Source organism: Haliotis rubra, unplaced genomic scaffold, assembly GCF_003918875.1.
Source record: "Haliotis rubra isolate DU_JTF1 unplaced genomic scaffold, ASM391887v1 Scf4, whole genome shotgun sequence".
In the NCBI taxonomy this organism is placed as follows: domain Eukaryota; kingdom Metazoa; phylum Mollusca; class Gastropoda; order Lepetellida; family Haliotidae; genus Haliotis; species Haliotis rubra.
In genome coordinates this window covers 627,951-648,110 of record NW_025767079.1, presented here as the reverse complement: position 1 = coordinate 648,110, position 20,160 = coordinate 627,951, and the positions used below count along the sequence as shown (strand labels likewise).

At 38.9% G+C, this 20,160-nt stretch overlaps 1 protein-coding gene across 1 annotated transcript in view; it reads left to right on the top strand.

The window, feature by feature from the left end:
- Positions 1–3,973: 3,973 nt before the first annotated feature.
- The window catches only part of LOC124287241 (phosphatidylinositol 4,5-bisphosphate 3-kinase catalytic subunit delta isoform-like), a 43,810-nt gene continuing 27,623 nt past the window's right edge, over positions 3,974–20,160 (top strand). Inside the window, 8 exon segments of the mRNA XM_046723741.1 lie at positions 3,974–4,065; positions 5,812–5,959; positions 14,792–14,887; positions 15,429–15,561; positions 16,839–16,939; positions 17,636–17,761; positions 18,584–18,760; positions 19,958–20,027. Coding sequence (XP_046579697.1) covers positions 5,822–5,959; positions 14,792–14,887; positions 15,429–15,561; positions 16,839–16,939; positions 17,636–17,761; positions 18,584–18,760; positions 19,958–20,027 — 841 coding nt within the window. The 5' untranslated portion in view covers positions 3,974–4,065; positions 5,812–5,821.

The following is a 20,160-nucleotide window of genomic DNA, read 5'->3' as shown; positions in this document are numbered from 1 at the left end:
GCCAAGGTGGGGTTCAGGGGATTCGAACCCCCTGACCACCCCCACCCCCTTGGAAAATTCTGGATCCGCCTATGGTTAACACTTTGGTGTAAATTGAAGCCAGGTTTGAATCCAGTTCAAGAGAGAGAAACTAAACTGTCGGGTGGAAGAAAGTATGCGCCCATGATTGGTTGCTAAATGAACAAGGAAATATAGTGAATTTAGTTTACCGCCGCTTTGAGCAATTTTCCAGCAATAGATGGCCCACATGGGCTTCACCCATGTTTCTAACAATAGGTGCCATGCTTCAGCAAGACATTTAAAGGCGACTGACGGGCCGGATCAGGTGGCAGAAGTCCGAGAGATTCCTTTCAATTAATGCCCTTAAACAAACATAACCTCTTCTTCATTATGGGCCACGACAGACACTTGTTATTAACGGCGTAAAACCAAAACTCAGTCAGTCAGTGTTATTAACTTTCACAAAGCCCGTGTGTAAACTTAATTATCTCGTTTTCGAATAAACATTGAAAAACGCTGGTGCAATTTGACGAAATACTTTAAAATGGTTTTGTTTTATAGTTGGTGTTAGAATTAAAGATTTTAGTATCGTGGTACGTATCCTATCGCCACCCTTGTGTCGGGATTCGTATCGTATCGCAGCTTCAGTGCACAATACTTTGGCAATATATCGTCGTGACTACAATTTTAGTATCGTGATGTATCGTATCGCAGCTTGTATGCCAATACCAGCACTAATGACCTCCCTTATATCTGGTTGTACCTACTGGATTGGTTGGTTGGTTGTTTAACGCCGCACTCAGCAATATTCCAGCTATATGATCAAGAGGCGACTAACGGGATTGGGTGGTCAGGCTCGCTGACTTGAGTGACACATGACGTATACCATTGCGTAGGTCGATGCTCATGATGTTGAACACTGGATTGTCTGGTCCAGATTCTATTATTTACAGACCGCCGCCATGTAGCTGGACTATTGCTGAATGCGGCGTAAAACTAAACTCACTCACTCATGCTGATTATTTACAGACCGCCGCCATATTTTGCTGAAATATTGCTGAGTGCAGCGTCAAAAACCAAACAACCAATCACAGCATCACGGTCCCAGTAACGAGAAGCACGATTATAACACCGTTGGTGACTATATCCCTCATACATCAGTTACATAGGTGAAAGTAACATCCGCGTAGATGTAAATATCATCGACGTATATGTAAGTGTCTTCAACGAAGATATGCAAGTGTAACTTACATTGATGTTACTTTTTAGACTGTGGCAGAAACACGCTTTTTACACTTGTCAGAGGGGTACACAAAGTCCGTGGTCAAGGCTACCACTACGTAGACTAACAACTAGTCTCTGAAATGAACATATTTTACTGAAAAAAGTTCATAGTAAAAAAATATATATATATAATGAAAAGGAGCCCTGAGACTGAAGCTGAGGAAATCTAGACTTGCGTGGGCTTTCTTGGATATATTTGCTTCAGGGTCTTTACGACAGACTAGGCTACCACGTTTGCCGAATTCAATTTTTGTGGAAGCTGCGGTGGCTGAGTGGGTTAGACGGCTGACTTTGTGTGCTGGCGATTAGGTGCCTGACTCTGAGGGTGTCATCCTCGATAAGCTCCAGGGTATACGTTCCGATAAATCTTTACTAGTGGAGATTTATTGGGACGTATACCCTGGAGATTATCGAGGATGTGAGGGTGAGTGTGAATTCGAAATACGGATGGGGCTCAACCCAACAAGAGTATACTGGAATCTGTACTTCACTGAGAATTGTTATCCCAAATATTACGAATGATCAGGATCTTAATTTCACAATCCCAGAGAGACGGTGAAGGATTTCCTAGATTCAAGACTTCCCGCGTAGGAAGTAGGATTTCCAGTCTAAATATGTACATTGTGGGATTCTATCCATTCTCTCAATTCTACTTATCTATTCTATAACTCTGGTTTGATATCGATATACCCTGTTTTTCAGTGCAAAATGAACAATCTTATCAGTACATCAGTGCATTTTGTTATGTAAAGCCATGCCGTGATTTAGACTGGACGAAAGTATGAAATCTTATAAAATATGATAATACCCATTCACATGGAACCCTACGCAGAATAATTAATGAATATTATTTTACGCCGCATCGGCAATGTTCAAGATTCTATCCAAATGACGTGAGCGTATATTATTTACAGACAACATATTGTGCTGGAAGGTCAAAATCTGGTCTGTGTCATTGCAACTCTACAAAAATGCCTTGCAATCGCACATCAGTGAATGATTTTTATTTACATTTTCAGGGACCGCCTCCGTGGTGTAGTGGTTAGAGCGTCCGCCCGCAGAGCGGAAGGTCGCGGGTTCGATCCCCGACCGCATCATATCAAAAGACTTTAAAATATGGTACTTGTTGGTCCCTGCCAGGCGCTTGGCATTAATGGGTACAACAAGGAGTGGTCGGCTCGGAGTCAGTCTAATGTGTCTGAGTTGGGTATTCATGCTTCACTGCGGCATGGTATCTCAGTGGGCTAGCACTATAAAACCAGCTTCAGTCTGGGCTAGTACAAGCAGCCGCACATACACATACACACTCATGTATGTCGTCACATGAGCGAAATATTCTCAAGCACGACGTTAAACCCAATTTCACCTCACCTCACATTTTCAGGTTTTACAATTTTCGCATTAACATGCTAGCGCCAGTATACATGCAGTGACCACGAATTACATATAATGAAATATTGAATATATTGTTATTAGAGATATCCTCATATCAATTTATTATCAAAATTTAAGAAAATTCTGTCTCTTCTTTGGGGCTAAGGGGGCGATATCCTCATATCAATTTATTATCAAAATTTAAGAAAATTCTGTCTCTTCTTTGGGGCTAAGGGGGCGATATCCTCATATCAATTTATTATCAAAATTTAAGAAAATTCTGTCTCTTCTTTGGGGCTAAGGGGGCGATTCGGTAACCGAGTGGTTAAAGCGTTCGCTTGTCACGCCGAAGACCCGGGTTCGATTCCCCACATGGCTGCAATGTGTAAGCCCGAGCTTTTTAAATAATGGTAGCTACGCCCCTGACTCACTCACTCACAAACTAGAATATTTACCAAGTGCATCAGAATACAGCTGTTTTCAATATCGATATACCTATAACATAAACTTCCTTTTATTTTCCACAAACTGAGTTTCCCATACATTTCCCAATACATAACTAAATCGTGTGTGTGCGTGTGTGTGTGTGTGTGTGTGTGTGTGTGTGTGTGTGTTTGTTTGTTTGTTTGTTTGTTTGTTTGTTTGTTTGTGGTGGTTCAGGGGGTTAGAACCCCCCCTTTTGAAAATGACTTAAAACCACATTGAAGAGTTTTTATTTGCCGGGTGTGTTTGTTTGTTGTTGTTAATAACCTTTTCACTCTTAATGACTAAAACTCTATTCTTCTTTTGGTTCAGACTCCATTATTTACAGACCGCCGCCATGTGATATAGCTGGAATATTGCTGAGTGCGGGGTAAATCTAAACTCACTCACTCTACTCCCCTTTTTATACAAATAGATATGCTCGAGAATATAAACATCACTCTGGGATAATATTCTTATCCAATATTTCATAATTTTGACATACTGACTGACTTTAAATCAATATCACCAATTGCTCTTAGTTGTCATATCTTTGTTGTAACAACATGTAAAGCAAATATATTGTCTGCGCGATGTCAGCTGTTTGTTCTACATTTTGAACTGAAGTTCTTTCCGCGGTCTGCAAATCGCCAAGTGCTCGTATGCGTAGGGATATATATAAATACGTTCTAACCGAATGATACTTTGAAACATGCTTAAATTTTAAAACAGATGTGAAATATCTTCTTCCAGTCCTCAACTTCTACATTCAGTTTAAAGAATTTGCGGTTAATACAAGTTCCAGTAAGGGGACTATGTTTTTGTGTGCGGAGTGAGGTATGACACGGTGAGTTGTCACGTCCAGGAAGTAAATGGCAATCCGCTCAAGTCGTTATCAACAAATATGTCAGCAACTGTGGGTAGAAAGGGGTGGTACTCTCGTTGGTAAGTGTTCACTTTGCTCCAGCTAATCTCTTCTGGCAGTCTTGGCATGCTTTGCAACGATAACTACATTGCTGTCAACCGGGTCTCCTCACAATTGTTTTTTATCCCCTCAGAATATTGAAATTTAAAACGGTGTTCGTGAAGTTTTACATGTCACTTTACTAAGGAAGCATGCAGCGTTTCTACTTCCCGATTTGAACAAAACTGAAAATGCCTGTACTTGAACTGACATCATGGAATTACAGTTTTGTTGCGTATGATGGTATATTATTAATTTGTATAATTGTCAGCTGATTAGAGAATCCAATTAACTGTACTTATGTCAATTTAACTTTTATTATCAATAATTTAAATATTATTCTCAATGAAAAAGTTATGTAATATATAGGGGAGATTATTAGCGCAATATTACTCTTGAAAACATAGTAGATAGATGCACAGGGGTATAGATTCTTATACCGAAACACCGCCATTGTTAAATAAAGAAGTTGATCATCCATACAGTTAATCATCACTTTGAGTAGTTTGACAGTATATTTACAACAGAGTTTAATGAAAATGAAAGCCCTAAATGACTTATAGCTGATATATTTATCTCTTTGTTGACCTCCCTGCTCAGTATAGTATATAGTAGTATAGGATATTTATATAGCGCACATATCCACGCAACTCAAGGCGCTGGTATTTTTTTCCCTCGATCATTGGATGTCAGTCTCAATGGCACATCGTATTATCAATCTCAACTCCCTGGGGAGTACACAACTCTTGCAGCCACTATATGGACCCTAATGTTGAATACATGTTTCTGACTCAACATCCCATTCTGCTTAGTCATCCCAGGTGAATTATTTTTAAAAATTCTCTGCCCTTGTACTAATTGACAGATTAAAAAAACGGTAAGACTTTATTCAGAATATAGGGACAGTGTTTTATACAATTACAGATGCCTTTCATTAGTTTTACATTCTTTATTTTCCAAAACATTATAAGAGCCCTGTGCGCTTAGAAAACTGAAAGATGGTGTCACATGTTAAATCCAAACACCAGATAAACTTGTATTTCAAGATCAAGCTTAAAAGCACAAACCTGTGTCAGACAGGTACAAGATAATTATGTAACCCTTGTTCACTACTGTTTTCTGTAAAAGATCTGAATTATTTACAAGACAGTCAGGAGTGTCATGTAATTTTTTGTTATCGCACTTGTTGAAGGGTAAGAAGCACTTTTAAGCGGTTAAATTTCTGAAACTTCTCACCTAACTCTCCGCTTTGCTGTACTTGTATAAGTATTTTGTAATGTATCACTGTGTATGGACCATGTTGTACACAGGACCGATGACCCACACCACTGTAGCGAAATAAAGGACATCAACATCAACTGCTACGGGGGGGCGGGCGGGGTAGCCTAGTGGTTAAAGCGTTGGCTCGTCACGCCGAAGACCCAGGTTCGAATTCCCACATGGGTACAACATGTGAAGCCCATATCTGGTGTCCCCCGCCGTGATGTTGCTGGAATATTGCTAAAAGCGGCGTAAAGCCAAACTCAGTCAGTCAGTCCGTCAGTCAACTGCTACAGATGTTACTCGTGATATCAACCACAGGTTTGTCTGCACAAAGATGCGATGATCTACAAGTTGCTATGATGCAGCTTGACTTTTGACAAATATTGAATTAAACAACACTCACTTGATCATTATCATATGTAGTGTATGCACACTAATGATCGGTTTTGATTATCTCCCTTTAGATTTACCATAATGGCACCTATTGTGGTGCTGGCGGACATCAGTTCAAACCTAACGGATGACTGCCTGGGCATCGACTATCTCCTCCCAAATGGAATTCTCATTCCTATCAAAACAAGTTTCTACAAGCCGTTTGAAATCATCAAACAGGTAAGCATGTTACTCAAATGCAAGTTTATCATATGTTTTCATGCCATCAGATACCTGTTACAATTAAAAAAGAATATATATATAAGTACATATATTTACAAAAGAGTTATGCAATAGATGTTTGTATAATGTTTGAGGGAAATATCGACAAGGGATGTTTGTATAATGTTTGACTGAGGGAAATATCGGCAAGGGATGTTTGTATAATGTTTGATTGAGGCAGATATATGCAATAGATGTTTATTTAATGTTTGGCTGGTGTCCTCCCATTACGCAGAAAGCCAGTTCCCAGACACCTTAAAACAACAACATTTACGGTTCAGTGAACAGATGATCTACTACCTGTTACCTACACATTATAATGGAATAATCCAAATAAAAACACAGGAACACACTGAAGCTATATTATTTATTTTGAAAGATGGACGAAAACACAGTAATTTGAATTTTTATTGCTGCAATATAAAAACAGTTTATTTTCATAAACAAATGTAAACCTAAATATTATTCACATGGAATAAAGAAGTTATATGTTTTGCACACAATATTAAGATATATGACGAGTGCACTTAATTACGATTTATTTAGAATAAATGTTTAAAATATGACGCATCATGTGAATGTGGCCATGGATGAGAGAATGTTTATCATTACTTCCTTGAATGTCCATTGTATACTACTCAAAGACATAAACTGTTACAATCTTTAGAAAGAATTGTTAAAATTAGAACACTGATTTGTATTAATCATATCTTACATGGCAATGCAGGTGTCTCATTTACTGCAAATCAGAATGTCTTCAAATATGTACATATCTACATCTCTCCAACAAAACGTTTTCTCAGTTAACTTCTATTGTACATATGCTATTATAGGGAGGGGACTTTTCTGTCAATAAACACAATCAAACCTCTCAGTGACAAACCTGTTTTTATATTCGATAGTAATTGATAGTAAAAACAATTTTGAGAAGAGAAATCATTTATCATTTAAACACAACAAAGTTCTGTTTACCTACAATCAAACTTCTCAGTAACGAACCTGTTTCAGGCTCACCCTGCCCTACTCACTAGACAGTGGACTGTTCCATTATACCCGTAGGTGTTACCCTAATTAACCTTCTAGTTCAGTGTCTGTCAAATGGGTGTCTGTCAAATGGGAGATAACCGTTTGGCTGAGGAAGATATATGCAATAGACATTTGCATAATATTTGGCTGAGGAAAATATTTGGCACTATTTCAGAATAGGTGTCAGACAGGTTTATAATTATGTCAGCTGTTGTATTTACTTGTAGGCAAAGTGAGCCACTTGAATGTTTTAACATAAAATCATGAACTTTTGATGAGAACTATAGTAAAGGAACTGTTAAGTGTTTACTATATCAATTAATTGATTAGCAGCGACAAACTGATTCGATTTATAAAAATCAATTTTCATATTATCTCATAATTTTGTACAGGGCTCAATTTAGTACTTTGTTACTTGCACTGGTGCAACCCAATATTACAAAATGCAACCTTGTTATTAGTCAAACTAGCACCAGGTGCTAGTCAATGTTTGAATGGGTAAACATCTACATAATTCAAAAGCATATTTCTTTCATTACATATTGCAGTAAATGCAGTGCAAATGGAATTATCTGGTGCAACTAGGGTTTTTTCTTAGGTTGCAAGGGCAGTGGGGTAGTGATCTAATGGTTAAACTCTACAAACGAGAAAAAGAAAGAAATGTATGCCACCCGACAAGCAGTCAAAACCGTTGTGTTGAACTTTGAACTTTCACCCCTTATCAAGGTGAAAGGTTACTCCCTACATGTGTGTAAACTTGGATAACTTTGTGAGGTGTGAAGCCCCTTCTAGTTTTTCAGTATCTTAACCATGTATTATATTCAACTCTAAATCTTCAAAGGCAATACAGCCTTTTATCATGAAAAGATGTTGCTGGAATATTGCTAAAAGCCGGGCGTCCCAGGTAAATCAAACTCAGTCAATGTTCTCGGTGCCATTATGGCTCGCCTAAGTTTGGGAAACTCACCTTTAGTCATTTAATCCTCAAAACAATTATATTTTTGCCAAATTGTCAGTCAGACATACTCCCGTGGTTATGATTATTGAGGGGTCTAAAAGAACTATTATGAACATGATCTGTTTGAAAGCAGGCGACAACCGACGAAGTTAGATTTGGTGAAAGTCTATTGCAACATACCATTGTAATAGTGATAGTCTGTTGCGATAATTAACTATTGCAATAGTTTGTTTTCACCTTGAATTGTCTCATTTGAAGTCATTTCCTAAATGAATTTAGTTTATATGAAATATAAAGAAATTGAAGTAGTTTCAGTCTCTTTTAATAACTTGCAAGAAACTTGAAACCCAGATCAAGTAAACAATTAAAACATAAACTCTATGAAACTGCAAGTCTGCACCCAAACAAAAAAAAACTCAGAATGAACGAATCTGGTACTGCCTGTATTTTGCGCTGTGCATTTATCAACGGTAGTCAGTTGCTAAATTATCTGAGAGAGTTTATTCCGATAAAAGGGCCACCAGCCCATTATACATTAGTGCTACAACACGTTGACGAAGTGCCACATCATTCACATATACAGGTGTTATGTTTAATACAATATTATAATGGACATTAATAGCAACAACATGATGGAAAATATTTGTTTCGTTTCTTCTGAGCTTAAGTATACAAATATATTTAGCAAGGTTGTTTATAATAACATTGTTTTTTGATGTGAATAATAAGATAACCTTGCTGCAAGATAGAAACATATAATAAAATCTGATTGCAGGTCGTGGTAAAATTGACATTCAAGACAGAAGTGTAATTCAGATTTAACAGTAGGTCTAACATAGAATAGGCAGAGACAGTGCATCGATAGTTTTTCGTTTCTACCATCGAATAATTGCTATCGGAGACTCAACAATTGCAATCCATTGAAAGTTCGACGCATCGTTACAGCCCCAGTACACACTGTCAGTGGGAAGTACACATGTCGTGTACCAAGTCTCCATTATCTGTGTCAAGGGAGATTAACACTTTGTCACACTTTCGTAACCCATGACGATCCGGGTTATAATTGATCTTCAGTAAGGGCTTAAAAAAAAGTTGTGGTTCCGATTACCCGACCGACCCTTGAATTCTGGTGGCGACCCTATTTTTTCAAGCGGTATAAATAAAATAAGCGTTCAGATACCATTGTTTTTCCCAGCACCAACGGACATCGGTCATTCTGATAGAAAAAGTCAACATGATGGCGGCAAGCTTGATTAAATAAACAATTACACATTGATAAATGTGTTATTAGTTTGTACTTTACTTCTAAAAAGAAAGGTAAATAACAAATATTCCTACCTACCTACCCTAAATTTTAAAAGAGCTGTAATCGAGACCACAAATTTTTTTTAATTTGGCCTAATCCATATTACAGGATCTGGTGGTCAGGCTCGCTGACTGGGTTGACACTATGTCATCGTGATAAATTTTGAAGATCATGCTGTTGATCCCTGGACTGTCTGGCCTAGATCTGATTATTTACAGATCACTGCCATTTAGCTGGAATATTGCTGAGTGCGGCATAAAACTAAACTCACTCGCCACTCACACTTTTCAGGGCTCGATTTAGTGCTTTGTTACTGGCACTGATGCAACCCAATATTACAAAGTGCAACCTAGTTATTTGTCTAACTTGCACCAGGTGCAAGTCAATTTTGAGAAATATATCAACAATAAATCTAACATTTACAAGCATAATTATGTCATCTCATTTGTCTTCTAAACTTTGAATAATTCAATAGCATATTTCTTTCATTACATATTGCAATAAAGGCAGTGCAACTGGAATTTTGGCGGGTGCAACTAGGTTCTTATCTTAGGTTGCACCTGGTGCAAGTAGGTTAACGTCTCTTAAATCGAGCCCTGCTTTTGTTAAGTTGTGATTGATGTATTTTCAATTGCCATATCCCATATTTTCCACTACGCCATAAACATGAAATTGGTTACAGTTTAAAATTAAATCATAAAAATTTGTCAATATCTACAAAATTATGGTTCTTCTTTTATTGATATATTGAGGATATTTGCTAAGTATGTTGTTGGTTACATATGTGTCATTGTAGTCTTTTTAACCTCCTTTAGTTTCATGGGATTCGATGGATTTTCACATAGCATTGAGTGAGTGAGGTTAGTTTTACATCCAGATTCGATTCCCCACATGGGTACAATGTGTGAAGCCTATTTCTGGTGGCCCCAGCCGTGATATTGCTGGAATATTTCTAATATGTCAGCGCTTTGAGCATGCAATGTGCATGGATAAATGCGTAATATAAATGGAATATTATTATTATTATTATAAAAGTAGTGTGAATGTAAACTAACTCTCTCACTGTGTATTGAGGTGACTCAACTTAGAATGTGTAAATAAGCCCTGACCTTCTTCAACTGTTTTCATGGATGCTGATTATGAAAATATTTGTTGGTAGGCCTCTGAGAATGATTTCGAACTTTAACTGCATTGTAATGTTGATATCCCATCATCTGTTGATTGAGGCAGGAAGGATGCTATTCAAGGAGCTTGACAAGTTGTAAGATGAGGATCTGAAAATGTTCCCTCCATGCAGGACTCAGTGACCTAGCATGAGGAAATAAACCACTAGTTCCTGTTTTTCTACAGATAATATTAGAAACTTAATCCCGTTGTGAAAACAAGTCCTGATCGGAGCAGATAGGAAAGAATACAGTGGTGTACACGGATGTTGTTGACTAGACTTCAGATTATCATGGAAATAATAGAACTAGAGATGGGGATGACAAATTGAACTTGAGTGTGCTAATACTGAATACTTATGTCGCATGTGTGTATTGATTGTCTAGAAACCTCTTCAGAGTTTTGTAAGTGGTCAGCAGCCTGTTAGTTGGTCAACCAGTCTGCTCCTGTCCCAGTCAACTCCAGTCTACTGGTCAAAACCTGTCTGCACCTTTCACTGTCAACCCCTATCGACCAGTCTGTTCCGATCTCATTCAACCTTTGAGTCAGCCGGATTGCTCCTGTCTCTGCTCCTGTCTCTGTCAACCTCTGTCAACCAGTCTGATCCAGTCCCAGTCAATCAGTTACTCATTTCCATGTCAAATAGTCTGCTCATGTTGCCGGAAACCCCTGTCAATCAGTCTGCTACTATCTCGTTCAACCCTTGTATGTTTTCCCAGTCAACTGGTTTGTTTCTGTCCCAGTCAACCCCTGTCAACCAGTCTGCACCTGCCCCAGTGAACCTAAAAAAGCAAGTCTACACCTGCTACAATAAATCCCTCTCAACTGGTTTGTTTCTGTCCCAGTCAACCCCTTTCTGCTTCTGTCCCAGTGAACCCATGTCAGCCAGTCTGCACCTGCTACAATAAACCCCTGTCAACTCACTTGGTCCTGCCCCAGTCAACCCCTGTCAACCAGTCTGCTTCTGTCCCAGTGAACCACTGTCAACTCACTTGGTCCTGCCCCAGTCAAATGGTTTGTTTCTGTCCCTTCAACCCTTGTCAACCAGTCTACTTCTGTCCCTGTCAACCAGTCTGCTCCTGTCCCAGTCGACCCTCTTCAGCCAGTCTGCTCCTGTCCCAGTCAACCCTCTTCAGCCAGTCTGCTCCTGTCCCAGTCAACCCTCTTCAGCCAGTCTGCTCCTGTCCCAGTCAACCCTCTTCAGCCAGTCTGCTCCTGTCCCAGTCAACCCTCTTCAGCCAGTCTGCTCCTGTCATAGTTCATGTGTGTTAAGAAGTCTGCTCCTTATCCTCTCAACCCCTGTCAACCCAAGAAACTGAACAAAACTGACAAACCCAAGGTCACCATAGATTTCAACAGATGAAGATGGATTCAGGTATTTGTACAGACTACCATGTACCTGGTTGATAAAACAACATCACAACCTGACAGCCTGTTCTTGTTACAAGACAACTTGTCAAGCAGGAAGGAAATTATATCCTTGCCGGCAACATCCTGGATAGAAATGTCTCGACGACCTTTCAGATGTCACAGTCTTACAAATAGGCCAGCATTTTTTATTTCCTGTGTTTCTCATCGCCCAATAACCCAAGTTTGATTTGATAATTTGTGGCGGGGGATTATGTCCCCTTAGTGACGATGCTTGTTTCCATTCCAACACCACCGACTTGAATCTAGAACCTACTGACTCATCATGTAAAATGTTACCACACACAAAAAATCAGCAAAATGTCCCTTTAAAACAGACCAGCCATTATGTCTGCTACTGGCACATCAGGTGAAAACGAAAACAATTGTTTGTCTTTTTTTCAGTCATTGACACAAGTTTTAGTACAGAGAACTCAAGAAATTGTCATAAGAATTACAATAAATGAGAATCAAGAACACTATTCAGATAATTTGTCTTTATTAAGTTTGTTTGTTTGGTTGGTTGTTGGGTTTTTTTTGGGGGGGGAGGTGCTGACCAACCCATGTTCAGAATTTGGTGGCTATGTATAACACACACACGCAAGAATGATGCCCCTTATGTGGTGGTCATGAATCTGTTGAAAAATAAAATATAGGATTATGCAAGCATAAAACCTGTTTATGTTGCTAGTATATGACAAAGGTGATAAATTTGTTTCTTTTATGTGTAACTCTAAATTTCATTCAATGAATTTCGAAATTAACTTGTAACAGGGTTCGCAATGGCTGGCAATGAAATCACTTTCTGTGAGTGAGTTAGTTTTACACCAATTTTAGCAATATTCCAGCAATATCCTGGCGGGGGACACCAGAAATGGGCTTCACACATTGTATCCATGTGGGGAATCGAACCCGGTTCTTCAGTGTGACGAGCAAACGCTTTAACCACTAGGCTATCCACCGTCCCAACTTTCTGTGAAATGTTACAACAAAAACCTGACACGTATTTGTCATTTCCTTCAAGATGATTATTGATCATGTGCTTCAGTCCAGTTGCTGAAACTGTTTGAAGGGAGACATCTGTTCTCTGATACGAGTTGGGAAAAGTATATATTATCTAGCAATCTTGCTGTCCTATTGTAAAAATACAAACATGAGCAGCTTGTATGAATGTTATGTTTTTACGTCATTAATTATAGTTATACTCAGTAACCAATTTGTGACTAACTGATATGGACGTCATTTTTCACTCAGCAGGCAGACTTATGAAACCATTTTAAAAACTTGGTTAATGATATTATGTGACACTGTACAGTCTGTTTGCAGTGAAAACGTACCAATGAATTTCACTTTAAACAAAAACGTAAATCGAATAAAGTGAAATTCATATTGCGAATCCTCATAGTTTTACATTGCCATTTGAACATTTAAATCTCAGGATTTTAATCAACTTAGGATAAAAGTTGTTTAAGAAATGATCATAGTTTCAAATCGCTATTATTGGTTGTAGTACAAGGGGGTATGCATATTAAATGAAACACCGAGATCAAGTAGGGTTGGTCTAAGTTAACGCTCATCACGTACCGCACGTGCATTTGTTGCATTGTTTCAACTACTTTTATCCTAAGTTGAATAAAATTCAGAGATTTAAATGTTCAGTTGGCAAGGTAAAATAATGAGGATTCTCAATCTTAATTTCACTTTATATGATACACTTTTTTTGTTTAAAGTGGTGAAATTCATCAGTACGTTTTCACCACAAACAAACTGTAGCTTAAAACAGATAGATTCAGAAAGTGTTTTATGAAATAAATGAACGAATGGGAGAATTAATGAAGGAATAAATAAATCAAGGAATTTATTTTGTCTTTTTCCCATTTTGACTCCTTCAACACATTTGATTGGGGTAAAAAGTGGAACCATGAAAGTGGTAGACATAATATGAAGATGCCTCTGTCTCACATGAAGTCTTCCAAGATAAGTTGATGACATGTGACTAGTAGGGTGTGCAGGTTTTAGTGAAGTGAAGATCTGTGTATGACCTTCACCTTTCATGTAATGTACAGGTTGTAATATCACGTGTGACTATATACATTACATACACTCAGTTCTAATTATCTGCAGGCTATGATGATGTCACAGGTATTTTAACAGGTGCATAAAACAGCATTCACTCTTTGTAGACTGTTCACTATGAAACGACCTCCTGATTGTTATAATAATAATAATAATAGTGGGTATTTGTAACCGCGCCTATATCCGTGCATTCAGTGCTCGCTCAAGGCGCTACAGCACACATATTATTACCCCGGATAACCCAAGCTGCCTGTTAGGCGTTTGAAGGTTATAGTCACATGACTTATCCCACCGGGTACCCATTTTCCTGCTGGGTGAACAGAGACAATGTTGAACAAACTCACTTGCCTAAGGTGAGACCACATGTGTCACATGTGCTTCGTTGTGGGGCAGGACTGAAGTCCTAGAAACTCTCAGGAGCCAAGCTGCCAAGCACGGTCACCCATCCAAGGACTCTCCGAGCTCGATGGTGCTTAACTTCACCGATTTGTGACCTGAGCTTTGAGCACATGGGTAGTATTAAGGGGAAATGTTTACACTCATGCCTTACTTTTAGCTTATGTCCCCACCACTCTTTGTCACTCAATCAAATCCCCCACCCACCCCTCTCGCTGTATCTCTGTTACTCTCCCACTCACTCAAACCCATCCATGACTCGCTCACTTCAAATGATTTGACGATTCTTTGTATACTAAACAGGGTTTATTAGCAGCGAGGTTCATGCAGTAGTGCCATGTTTGGGACTACATATGTATGTGTATCACTACGCAAGTACAGATTGCAGCTTGCAGTGGAAGTCATTACATTTCTGTCAAGAAAGTAGTTCTCTTACCAATGACTTCACTATTTCCAGGAGTTATGGAATGAGGCAGAGAAGTTTCCCCTGTTCAGGCTGTTGAAGAGGTCAGACAACTACTGCTTTGTGTGTGTCAACATCAGTGGAGAGCGGGTGGGTACACCATTTTGCTCATTGGAGACATTTTGGTGCTTGTCCCTCATCATATATCAACATTTCTGACTTAAGTTTGTTTGTTTGTTGTTTGTCTGACCAGCTGACCTGACTCTCCACTCATAGCAAGCTTGGCATGACGTAACCACCATTGATGTTCCAAATTTAAAAAACAAATGTTAATAGCTTTATCTGTAATTAAAAGTGAGCTGTATTGGTTATAGTTTTTCACATTTGTTTTCAAGAAATATATATATTTTGAAAATCCATTGAATACATCTAAATATCAACCAATGATAACTCTGCTGTTGGAAAACTATTTTATTATCTTCTGTTTCTTATTGTGAAAAATAGTCACCTGTAACCTAGCTGTAAGGGCCTCTATAAATTACTACTACCTGAGTTGGTCTCTTCCTGCCACAAGTCTACAGACAGGTGCTTGTTTTTGTTTGGTAGTGCTAAAGGAAGAGATGAAATACTACAATTTGTCATAGCCTTGCATGTCCATCCTAACCATGTTGACGTGTTTCGTATTGCTCAGGAGGAAATACTGGATGAGAGTCAGTGTCTGCATGATATACGTCCATACAGCGCCTTCCTGAAACTGGTAGAGAGAGAGGGTGATGAGAGACACAAGACCCTCGTCAGAAACATCAACAGTCTCATTGGGAAAGGTCAGTTGAGGATAACTATGATTGTTTTCATATTGTAAATATGACTTAGCAATAAAAATTGGAAATTGCAAGCATTAAGGCACTGTCACACAATGGCGATTTAGCCAGCATATGTCGATGTATCAAAATCTTTCTAAGACTCTGGTACACACTGAACTATTGATGTTTTTTATCAATTCTGGGGGTATACATAGCGTATCCATAACGAGTTGGATGTATACATAACGCATTAGTAACCAGGGCTGTAACGATGCATCGAACTATCGATAGATTGCAGTTGTTGAGTCTTCGATAGCAATTAATCGATGGTAGAAACAAAAAGCTATTGATGCTATCGATAGTTTAGTAATTGACTTCTGTTGATAAATGCGCAGTGCAAAATGCAGGAAGTACCAGATTCGTTCACTTTGATTTTGAGTTATCTGCCCCAGTTACCTCCTAAACAAACTTGAACTGGGTTTCAAGTTTCTTGTCAGTTATTAAAAGAGACTGAAACTACTTTAGCTTGTTTATATTGCATACAAACTACACATCCATTTGGGAAATGACTTCAAATGAGACAATTCAAGGAGAGAAAAAACTATTGCAATAGTTGGTCGCAATAGACTATCACTAGCGCAATAGTTCTTCCCCCCTCAATATTGACCCCTATTAGTAACATATGTAGAATGTTTCGATAACTTACAGATAACTTATACCAAGAAATGCTTAGCATGTTGCCAGCGTTCACAACCTATGCCCAACGATAGTTTCATTAACATCACTGTCACGGTATCCACATTTGTATCTTCCAATTCGCCCTAAACGCTGCCAATATGCCATCATACGGTAAATTGTCAAGGTGTGACAAGGCTTTAAAACCTGTTTACATTGCTAGTATATGACACAAAGGTCATGATTTGTTATCATATGTCAAGTCAATCTTAATTGGGTTGGCATATTATCAGTCCATGAATTTAGGAAATAATATAGAAACTTGTTGTATTTTATTTACTCAGTATACCAGAACAGGGAAGCCATTATACATCATTGATGGCAATGTTTCTTGTTTGAAAAGGTGACGATGGAGTAGCCTACTGGTTAAAGCATTAACTTGTCATGAAGAAGACCCGGGTTGCATTCTCCACATGGATACATTGTGTGAAGTCCTTTTCTGGTGTCCCCCGCTGTGATATTGCAGGAATTTTGATACAAACTGCATAAAAACCACACTCGCTCGCTCACTCCTGGATGGTATTTCGTCCATGTGATTTATGGAAGTGCATTGTTTATTGCAGATCCACAGAATGTGGAGGCATGGCAATCGGCGGAAGTGGCAGACTTTCGGTCCACGATGAGACAGATGTGTGAGAAGATTGTTCAAGACAGGAATGATATGGTTAGAAATGTTCCAGTGTGCAATTTCTTTATTTTTTTGCTGACCAGTTAGCATGGGCCTTTGAAATACAATCAAATACATTTGTGAAGATATATAATTTGAAAGGATTGGGGCCATGCAGTTGTTTTGGTCAGAAGGTTGAGTATGTTTTTACAGTAAAGGAATGTGTATTTGAAATTAGTGTTCAATAAGTTGGTTAAACGCAATATTCAATGTATTTCAGCAATGAATATTTAAAGATTTACTTGAATTTTGTATTGTTTTGATACGTGCACTTAATGTTTTCGTGTCTAATTTGGTTGCAAAATTTTAGTGGAATAGATAAATACAGCTTGCACCCTCTAGATTTATTGAAGCTGCCTGCCATTTCAAAGGTCACCCAATTGTTCCTTTGTTAAGGTCCTCATTTATTCAGTAGCTAAGCTACCCGTGAAGGTCCGGGTTAGAATTGATCTTCAGAAACCCATGCTTGTCGTAAGAGGCAACTAACAGGATCGGGTGGTCATGCTCGCCAATTTGGTTGACACATGTCATTGGTTCTCGATGCTCATGCTGTTGATCACTTGATTGTCAGGTCCAGACTCGATTATTTACAGACTGCCGCCATATAACTGGAATATTGCTAAGTGCAGCTTAAAACTAACCTCTCTCACTCACTCACTCACTCACTCAGTAGCTAAGCTTGGCATGTTTCAGGGATGGTTTCAAGCACTGATGTACAAGTTCCCTCCTCGTCTGCGGAGCAGAGCAGACCTGCCAGGAAAGATCGACGAAAAACTCAACAACAATATCATGGTAGAAGTCAACATTGAAGAGTCCAAGGTAATACGCTTAAGTTGGAGCACCTGCAGGCGAGCAAATTTGTGTCGGACTCTGATGACTCGATACCTCGGTTGTCTCGTGACATATCATAATTTATCATTATTCAAGCTCTTTTAACACGATACGAATGTCTCGATATTTTGGATATCTCAATATAATTTCATGGTCCCAACCAGCAAAATTACCCTTTTAACTCGATATTTACAAAGAAACTCGATATTCACCTATCTTTCATGGGCAAGTATCCCTCTGAACTGAGGTTGTTTCCACACATTTACACACGGTGCGGCATGAATCAAAGGGATGCGGTAGTGTAAACTAATTAGGGCTAATTGAGTTGACAGCATCACTTGTTTGTTATTTAATTAGGATCAATTAAGAAGTATTTAATTAGGAAGTACTCACTGTTATGACTAAACACTTGACTGTGATTCATGGTTTGCTTGGCTGTTTCACATCTTTCGTTTCAAGATGTTTCCCTCATATTTAATTCTTGACAACTGCGTTTGATCTTGAGGACCGTGCCTCATGTTTTATTAGCCTGTTTTGTGTTTTACTGTTGAATCTAGTGTTCTTTGGATAACAAGGGGTTTACATGTTTTGCTTATGTTTTATTCGAGACAACTGCATTTCATCTTGTAGACTGTACCTCATGGTTTTGTTGGCTGTTTGGGGTTTTCCTGTTGAATCGAGTGTTGGATATCGAGGGGTTTACATGTTTCTCAGATGTAGGATTGTTCTTGCAGACTGTTACTGGGTGGACTTGTCTGTTTTGGGTTTTCTGTGTAAGACAAACTCTGATCTATGATCATGATGTTTCAGAGCACATTCACAATCCGTCTGTCTGGCATGTGTAAACCTTCCGAACTGATCCAATTGGTGCTGGTGAAGCTGTCTCGCTCCGGGAACCTTGTGGATGAACCGGAACAATACCTCCTCAAGTCTTTCGGTATTGAGGAGTACATATATGGCAGGAAGTTTCCACTTCAACAATATAAGGTGAGAAGAATGGACGACTTTGAAGACCTTTTTTATTTGAGAGAAATCTGTTAATAATGATAAGTTCTGGAAATAGTTGTATTGTTTTAACTCCTTGATATTTTGATAAATACCCACGACACATTTACCATTATGGCATTGACTGGAAGAGTCTTCAACATAGCCATTTCTTGTATCACATGGGGCGGTGGGGTAGCCAAGTGGTTCAAGCATTTGCTTGTCACACCGAAGGCCAAGGTTCAATTCCCCACATGGGTACAGTGGTGTCCCCCACTGTATTATTGCTGGAATATTGCTAAAAGCGGCGTAAAAGCATACTCATTCCCTCACTATATCATAAGGGGCGGTGGGATAGCCTTGTGGTGAAACCATTTGAGCATAACAAAACCTGGGTTTGATTTCAAATATGGGTACAATGTGTGAAGCCCATGTTGGGTGTCTCTTGGAATATTACCAAAAGCAGCTTAAAAGCTCACTTACCCTCTCATATCCTCACTCACTCACTCGCTCACTCACTTGTGTATCTTAAACTTGACTTAGAATGCTTCCTGCTCCTGAGTGTAGTTTCATTGTAAGGAGGTTTCTGGCATAATGTCAATCAAATCAAGCTCGAAATGACTGGAGGCAAAATATCCTTGATAACTAACTGTTATCCTGTGGTCCAGGCTTTATTGATAACAGAACACCTAGATTCAACTGGTACATGAAGATTTACTGGCCCAACTGGATTTTTACTAGCCAGGGGCTAGCAGGCCAGTGGCTATTTTGCACACTGAAGAGGACACTTTGATTCAACTGGAATATGGACTGGACATTGGGTGCAAGCAACTGGACTAAAACAATGAAATTTGAACGAAAATTAATCCATGGGTTATCAAGTGTCTGTGATGATGAACCTCGCTAAGCAAGACATGTTCAAACTGGTAACCAAGGATTGACTAAATGTAAGAGGGGCAGTGGTGTAGCCAATTGTTAAAGAGTCCCCTCATCACGCTGAAGATCCAGGTTGACTCCCCACATGGGTACAAAGTGTGAAGCCCATTTCTAGTGTCCCCCGCTGTGATATTGCTAGAGTATTGCTAAAAGCGGCGTAAAACCATACTCACTCACTCACTTAATGCAAGAAATAACAAAAAGAATAAGATGACGTCTGTTTTTGCAGACCACTATAAAAGGCTCACTGTTTTATTTTTTCAGTATGTGTACCAGTGCCTCGTGAAGAACACTGCCCCCCAGTTCATGCTGGTTGCCAGGGAAACTGTGATAGGTGATGTACTGATTTATGGACTTTGATCCTTCCTCATACTTTTCTTGTGGACACCAGCTTGAAATTGTAGTTAAAACATTTTCTGGAGATGATAAGACCAGGACTTGTCAGCCTGGAGTCAGGTACTGTGGAC